Source organism: Giraffa tippelskirchi, chromosome 13 (genome assembly GCF_054371585.1).
Source record: "Giraffa tippelskirchi isolate mGirTip1 chromosome 13, T2T-mGirTip1v1.2.pri, whole genome shotgun sequence".
In the NCBI taxonomy this organism is placed as follows: Eukaryota; Metazoa; Chordata; class Mammalia; order Artiodactyla; family Giraffidae; genus Giraffa; species Giraffa tippelskirchi.
Window position 1 is genome coordinate 102879258 of NC_137287.1, and position 8640 is coordinate 102887897.

The 8640-nt window shown below is 40.4% G+C and overlaps 1 protein-coding gene across 1 annotated transcript; it reads right to left on the reverse strand.

The window, feature by feature from the left end:
• Window positions 1-2356: 2356 nt before the first annotated feature.
• LOC145530981 (beta-defensin 116-like) lies at window positions 2357-8306 on the reverse strand. Its single transcript, XM_081552302.1, is given in 2 exon segments — window positions 2357-2601; window positions 8210-8306. Coding segments are annotated over 2 exon segments (342 nt in total).
• Window positions 8307-8640: the final 334 nt, after the last annotated feature.

The window sequence follows — 8640 nt, forward strand, 5'->3', positions numbered from 1 at the left end:
GTGTGGAACCATGGAATCTCTGGACCCAGAAGGGAGATACGGAGGAGTATCTAAAAGCAAGGAAGGCCATGTGGGAATTCAGTCCACATTCTGTACTCCACCTCCACTTTCCTTAGGGTCTTACAAACTATGCCAAATGGTTGCACAAGAATGACCAGACTCAAAAAGTCAAAATATGTATTTGCCATTTATTAGAAATGTTTTTCAGGAAGGAAGGAGAAACATGCCCATTAGCCAGGGACTGAAAATTACTTCACACACATTTTAATGGTTTGTACATGGTGACTTGAGATGAATTGTGGGGGATCAAAAGTGACTCTCAAGTTTCTGAACTGAACAACAGAAGGGATTGTAGATGCCAATTACTGAAAGAGAAAGACGAAAGAAAAGCCAGGCAAACAGATTCGGAATTCAGCTTAGGACGTTTTGAGTCTGAAATGATTGAGAAATCTAAGAGAACAAAATAAATATGTAATTTAATACATAAGCCTAGACTTCAGAGATGTCTGAGTTGAACATACAAATACAGAACTTGTCCAAGATCCCACAGCTTCTGAGCAGTGATGGGGAACAAGGGACAAACCCTTCTGATTTTAAATTCATGTTTCTTTCATTAATATATGTAGAAATCAGAGAAACAGGAATCGGGGCTTTAAACCTACAATTCCACAACAATTTTCCCTCTATAAATACTGTAGAAAGTAGAAAGTCTAAATATATTGTATTTCAAGTACATGCTAAACCCAAGACCAACACTCTCTTCTAAATAATAAAACTTGTTTTTAATCACTCTACTTATGCCAGAAATTTTCTGCATCCCTTCTTGAAATCTGGTTCTGTTGAGCCTCTATCCCATCTTACAAACATGTCTAAATGTCATTGAATCTCAAAGATAGAAACATTTTTGAATTTTTCTATCGACTTCCAGGTCCCATAAAAATTAAAAGTTCAGCTGTATAATTGGTCATTTAGTGAGTATATGGACTTTGATCCATTGGTTTGGGCTGGGATTGTCATTTGTCTAATAAAGAGATATTCGGGTAAAGTGTTTATGGTAAAAAAGAGAGAAAGTAGGAAAGATGGCGAAGTATTATGGGGCAGATAGTGGAAGAAGAAGCCTCCAACAATGGCCAAAAGAACACCCAGAAACCAGAAGCTAAGGCTAACAAGGGTTTCAAGGAAGGATTAAGGGCAATGCAGTGAAAGCATATCTAGAGGCAAAGTAAACGGTAAAACCTTAAAAATATTAAAGTTTTTCAACAAGAACGGCATTGGTGAGAAAAACCAGTGCCATTCCAGTGATGTGATAAGCACAAAAGCCTAATTACTCTCAGCTGAGGTGATGCTAGGAATCTGGAACTTAGAGAACTTAGTTGAGAACACTGGTTCTAGAAGTTTAGATTCAAAAAAGAAACAAAGCCAGTGCTCTGGGAAAACCTAGAGGGACAGGGTGGGGAGGGGTGTGGGAGGGAGGTCCAGGATGGGAGGGACACATGTATACCTATGGCCGATTCATGTTGATGTTTGGCAGAAACCATCACAATATTGTAAAGTGATTATCCTCCAATTAAAAAAAAAAAAAAAAGAAATGAGATGAGATGAGACACTCAAAGAAGATTAGTATACCAAACAGGATGAAAATGCCATAGCATGTCAAATATTTGTGACTAAGTTTAGAATGGGAAAACAATATTCCTCAGTTCTCAAAAATGAAAAGATCTTAAAGGTCATCAAATAAAATGTTCATCCCAAATCCCTGTCAAATGCTATAACTACCTTCATCTCTGCCTCACATCCAGAATATTTCCTCCAGCCTCAAAACTAGAAAAGCGCCCAGGGACAAGCTTGCTTATTCCACTTTCCAACTGCTATACCACTTACAAAATTTTGTCCTAATTTGTTCAAAGGATTCCTACACTCAATTCTAACCATCCATTTGCTTGATTCTAGTTTTCCTGAAGACATCATGTAATACCAGACACAACAGGATATTCCTAAAGTGTTTACTCAGGGGACTCAGTGATCTCCCCTACATGCTCACTGGATCATCCAGACCCAATCCAGTTTTTATCTTCCCGCTTGCAACCTCCAGAACAGATCATAACCTTAGAAGACCAGAAATGTGGTCCCCTCCCTTCTTCAATATCTACTGAGCTACCCTAGAATCCTATTTGCTTCTTGGGTCAGTGCCCTTGCCTATACTCCGTGTCTCCCCAGCCCCCAGCCTAACTTTCCCTTGTCCAATAATGACTGCTCACAGATGAAAGACACACACATGAGACGGAATGCATTTTTATGGGAAGCGTGTTCTAGATGGGAGAAGAACTACCCCAGGAGGGGGTAAAGTTGGTGATGTTCAAATCTGAGATTAGTTTGTAAGTGGTGTAACTGACAAACTGGAGTTGGAATTAGACTCCTCCTTCACATTGTTTGCACTTTCCACTTTCACAGAAAATTTTAGGCAGCACTTTTCATGATTTAGACAGGTTAAGTATTGAAGCTCATATTTTCTGCAGGCATTTCGGCATGTGCCTTGGTGAAGCTGGCATGGATTCCAAGACTCTTCTTGGCTCTTGCCATTAAAAGGTCTGAAGAGGCCACCTGGGGAAAACACAGCCATATTAATTTCTATGCAGCAGTGGTAATAATAGGAGCAGAGAGGATAATTTAAAGACAAGCCCTACAAATATTAAGAGCATAGGATATGGAGTCAAAACCACCTCAATTCAAATATGACCCAGCAATCCCACTGCTGGGCATACACACTGAGGAAACCAGAATTGAAAGAGACCCCAGTGTTCATCGCAGCACTGTTTATAATAGCCAGGACATGGAAGCAGCCTAGATGCCCATCAGCAGATGAATGGATAAGGAAGCTGTGGTACATATACAGAATGGAATATTACGTAGCCATTAAAAAGAATACATTCGAATCAGTTCTAATGAGGTGGATGAAACAGGAGCCTATTATACAGAGTGAAGTAATCCAGAAAGAAAAACACCAATACAGTATACTAACTCATATATATGGTATTTAGTTAATCGGTAAAGATAATCCTGTATGTGAGACATCAAAAGAGACACAGATAAATAGAACAGTATTATGGGCTCTATGGGAGAGGTCAAGGGCAGGATGATATGGGAGAACGGCATTGAAGCATGTAAATTATCATATGTAAAATGAATCACCAGTCCAGGTTTGATGCATGATACAGGGTTCTCGGGGCTGGTGCACTGGGATGACCCGGAGGGATGCGATGGGGAGGGAGGTGGGTGGGGTGTTCTGGAAGGGGAAAACATGTACACCCATGGTGGATTCATGTCAATGTACGGCAAAATAAATACAATATTGTAAAGTTAAAAAATAGATAAATAAACTAATTTAACAAAAATATCTGGACTCTTTCATTGTGGCTTTCATCCTCAAGCAAGGTTACCTCCTTTCTCTGGCCCATGCTTGCATCATCTTCACAATGGGCTTAGTAACAGAGCCAACTTCTTAATAATTTTATGATGAATAAATTAACATACATCATATGCTCAGAAAAGTATCGGGCACATAATAAGAAGGAATTAAATATTAGGTAGTGTGGTTGATATGAAAGTCTTTTCCTGAGGGTCCAGGATTTCAAGGACTGCCACTGGGAGCAAGTATTGGACCCATTTTCAAATGCTCATTTGGATGTATATTCCTCACACACAACTCTCATCAGAGTTAACCAGCACCTACTTTGAGGCAAAGAACACTTATTTGAGCAGCTGCACACCTTTGTAGTCTGAAACATTTGAGCAAATATATACAATACATCCCTCTCTTTGTACTTGGCCCCACAGAAATAGATACTGTATGTACATGGGCAGCACAGGCACACATGCACAATTCATTTTACTCACACATCCACAATCACACATAAATTGAGCATATGTGTACACATGTATATGTACATATGTTATATACACATGAGCATCTATCACACATTTTCCACATATGGCTAAAGCCCATTTGTGAATAGTGATAGCTATGTATTAGTCATTGAGATATGTGCATGTGTATATAGGCTCTTCAGCTGAGAAAGTTCTTGACACTTGGTCAGCATTCTGTAAATATAAGTCATCAAGTGGTATTATGGCTTCCCTGGTGGCTCAGACAGTAAAAAATCTGCCCGCAATGCGGGAGACCTGGGTTCCATCCCTGGGTTGGGAAGATCCCCTGGAGAAGGGAATAGCTACCCACTTCAGTGTTCTGGCCTGGAGAATTCCATGGACTATATAGTCCATGGGGTCACAAAGAGTTTGATCCAACTGAGCGACTTTCAGAATTAGTTACCTGTTGGATCTTCCAAGGACGAAGGAACCGCTAGAAAGAAAATAATACTAACGATCACGACCATATATGTTCAGCATCTATGATATATCAAGCATTTTGCAAATCACATTTTCAAATCACATTTCTGAACCCTCATCAAACCTTCTGTTATCTCCATCCCTTAGATGAAGACTTTGAGGCTCAAAGAGAGCATTGTTCTGTCCACATTTCCATAGCTTGTGCTTCAATTTTGGGTCTACACAATAGACTATGCTCTTTCTTCTCTGTATCACATTGATGGTGTTAGTGTTAGTCTCTCAGTCACGTCCAACTCTTTGCAACAGGGGCCTACCAGGCTCCTCTATCCATGGAATTCTCCAGGCAAGAATACTAGAACGAGTAGCCATTCCCTTCTCCAGGGGATCTTCCCAACTCAGGGATCGAACCTGGGTCCCCTGAATTGCAGGCAGAGTCTTTACCACTGAGCCATCAGGGGAGCCTCCAATTTCTGGTTTACACGATAGACCATGCTCTTCCTTCACTGTATCATATTGCCTCTTTTATAATAGGATTTCTAGGAGAGGGTAGCATCTTCCTGCGTGACATCTGCAGGCAGAGGCCTTCCACAGCTTTCAACAGATAGTTCAAAATCCATAGCTTAGCATTCAAGGACCTTTGCAACCATTCACCATCCTCTTCTTCCACATCAGTTTATCAGCACTCACTCTGCACCAAGGCACACATTCAGTGCTATGTATGCAGAGGTCTCAATGCCCACCCACATTAATAAAAATTGGGAAAAGCAAGTTTGATGTTATTTCCTGCATGGAAAAAAAGTGTCTTATTAATTTTTTGACAAGAAAAAGTAAAATTTTCCAGGTTTAGGTGATGAAAGAGAATGGAAGGGGAAGGGAGGAAGAAAAATGCCTCAGTGGCAGATATCCCATAGCACTGGGGTGCTGACATATGTATAAACTGCACAAGAAATGGGCACTTCAATCCAGAGAAGGCACTCAGTTGCTGCTATGTCAGCCAGCTTGCTGGTTAACCAGAGGAAGGAGATGAAAAATGGCACCCCTTCATCCACTCTCCAGCATCATGGTACCACTATGTTTCCTACAGTGGCCCTCACACTCATCATGAAATATATCTCTCTTTTGGCACATCTTACTTATAGGAGGAAAGGAGCTTCTGGGGTTCTTTCCAGTTACATCTACCCTCTTTTGTCCAACATCTGAACTGGAGGACTTCCTGCTTCTCCCAAATCCATTGGATAGAAGGCAAGACACTCAAGATCTTCTCTTTCTAGTCACCGGAGAGTGGATGGGGACATAGATATCGAGAATGAGGATCAGGGAAGCTGACAGACATTTCCTTTCCACGTGAAAATCAGGCCAAGGCAGCCCCAGGAGAATTCTACTTGTTGTTGTTCAGTTGCTCAGTTGTGTCCGACTCTTTGTGACCCCATGGACTGCAGTATACCAGGCTTCTCTGTTCTTCACCATCTCCTGGAGCTTGCACAAACTCAAGTCCATTATGGCTTCTCACTCCTTCAGCTGTTCTGACTCTGTATTTCCCTGCAGCATAATAACACTCACATCAAGTTAATGTCACTGTTGATGATCCTTCTATCTTCAAATTGAAGTCAGAAGAGACCTGGTCTTAAATACCAGCATTGTCCCTGACCTCTGGATCTCTGGCCTGAGTCTCCCCATGAGAGAAATGGGAACAGGAGAGTTTGCACTTGACCAGAAAAATCTCAACTGTGATTTGTGAAGAAGGAGGTTAATTAGATGTGTCATACTTTGTAATAACCTAAAGTTTCCCAGAAAACACTCTTCAGGGCTCTTCCTTAAGTGAGGGACACAAACTTGCTGACCTCACATTCACCCATAGATGTTGCCCAGCTCATTTTCCTACATTGGACTTGTTTTAAGAGCAAGTTAAATATTATAAATTAAAAAACACCACTTATGTTCCTAACTGGAGAACGAAATGGCAACCAACTTCAGTACTCTTGCCTGGAAAATCCCATGGGTGAAGGAGCCTGGTAGGCTACAGTCCATAGGGTCACAAAGAGTCGGACACGATTGAGTGACTTCATTTTCTTTATGTTCCTAACTCTTCTGAAGAGCTCCATCCAGAGTTAGAATCAATATTATAAATGATTTCTCTGTTTTATGTGCTTCCTAAACATGATCCTCTTCCATCCACCTTCTAATGTTTTTCTTACTCATACATATTTTTTAGACATAAGTCATTCATATGTCCATTCACTGAGTAAACATTCATCAAAATCTACTCTGTACAAAGCACTCAGATAAATACCAATAATACAGAATTTTAAAACAGAGTCTTAGCTTTCACAAAGTTTAATTTCATATGCGTATGTTTAGGGGTGATGAAAGGAAAACATGACTTTGATTATCCCAGAAAAGTTTGTACAGAACTGTTCCTGCCCATTAATTCTGCCAGGTGAAAGTATTAAACAGTTAAGGAAGCAACGTTATGTACAACTTTTGAAGCATAGAGTCCTGTCTTCCAGACTATCTTTCTTCCTTCCTTTTTTGTTGCTCTTTTTTTTTTTTTTTTTTTTGCAAACCCACCTGTGGTTTCTGCTATTACAACATGGAAACTGAGCTTTAACCAAAATGAGAAAAAGTGTATTTCAAGTAGGTAGGATGAAACAGGATGGGAACAAGGGGTAGGTAAGTGTGAAGCAGGAAAAATAGGGGGAAGGGCAGGAGAGGGGGGAAAGAAAAGGAGAGGGAGGAAAAGAGGAAGAGGAGAAAACACTAAGCACATTGACTCTGAATTCAATCCCAAGAAAGGAGAGACAACCTTGGTATTCTATAGGGTTGGGTTGGGACTACTGCCTTGTCTCTCCATACTGTCCAAAGTTTTATGGGTGAGCCTTGATTTCATTTATCCTCACTGCCTACAGTTATATCTACTGTTCTTCAGTGCCCCTGAAAAATCATAAGCAAGAAACTTTTTATAAAGAGTTTAAAAATATTACTGCATATTTTCCATCCAGCATCTGTCCTCCCCATTTCAACAGATGCAGCTCTGCTGTGATAAATTTGACTGTCTTACTCAACTTTACTCATCGCCAAATTCAGGCTAAGCTAACCTCTTCCTAGATAAAGCCTACATACACTCTGCTTGAATAACACACCTGCGTGAACCAAACACTTATCTAAAACTCCCAGCCTTGTCTCTTCTGAATACCAACCTAAGGTTCAATTACAAAACTTAACACAAACGTAACACTGGCTAAGCCATTCAACCCCAATTCACAGTGTCAATCCAAAATACAGCCCAACTATGAATTTCACTCTACCCTAGCTCCCAGTTCTACCCAACTTCATCTCAACTCAACTAAAAAAAAAAAAAAAACCCCACAAAAACCACCACTACCTCTCCAGACTACAATAAAATATTAGTCCAGCCCAATTCATTTATAGAATTTATAGAATTGCTCACCTCACTTATTTTTCAATATTCCTTGATCTCTAAGGTCACATACTATCCCCACTACAACGCACTCTCCAAACTCCAAATTACCATTGATTCCTCCTATAGCTCCCCAACTTGGATCTAATCTCTCACACTAAATCCATGAATCAAGTTTCCATCCCAATTACAGCATTATCTGAAATGCTTCGTTCAACACTTCACTATCCCAGGAAAAACAAGAACAACAATCTTAAATTTGTTTTGGCAGAGCAAAACCAGGGATATCTTGACATGAGATGCATCTTGGGAGTAACATTCTAAACCTGAGACTAGAAAAGGCTTTAGGTAGTGCCTACTATATGTGAGTAGGAGTCATCTCAGAGGTTACCAAGATACCAATAGCACAAGCAAGACCCCAGAACTTTTGAGAGAGGTCTGAGTTACCTGGAGTCTTATGAACCAGGATCAGAAGGATGGAAATGGTCATTAAACAAGGCTTCATGACTGATATATCCAGAGGGAATGGAGGGTTGTGTTGCATGGGACTGAATAGATATCATTGCAGTAGGACAAGGCCCTCCCTTTATTGGTTTTGGAAATGAGCCAGGTTTGTGTTCAGTGAACTAAAAGAGATGAGACATACCTGGGGTTAGCCAGGCAGAAGGATAACACATATCCCATGTCTAAGCTGGGCGCTCTGTGTAAACGTGGAAGATTCGCCAGCAGCACCCATGTCAAATTGGAATTTCCTTCCCAGTCAGAATAAAAAAAAGCAAGTGAGAACCAGCTGGCATTTTGTGTGAGATAAATGAAAATGAATGAGTCAATTAAACAAGCAATCAATGAAAAAATTGACACATCACGCTAAGAAAAAG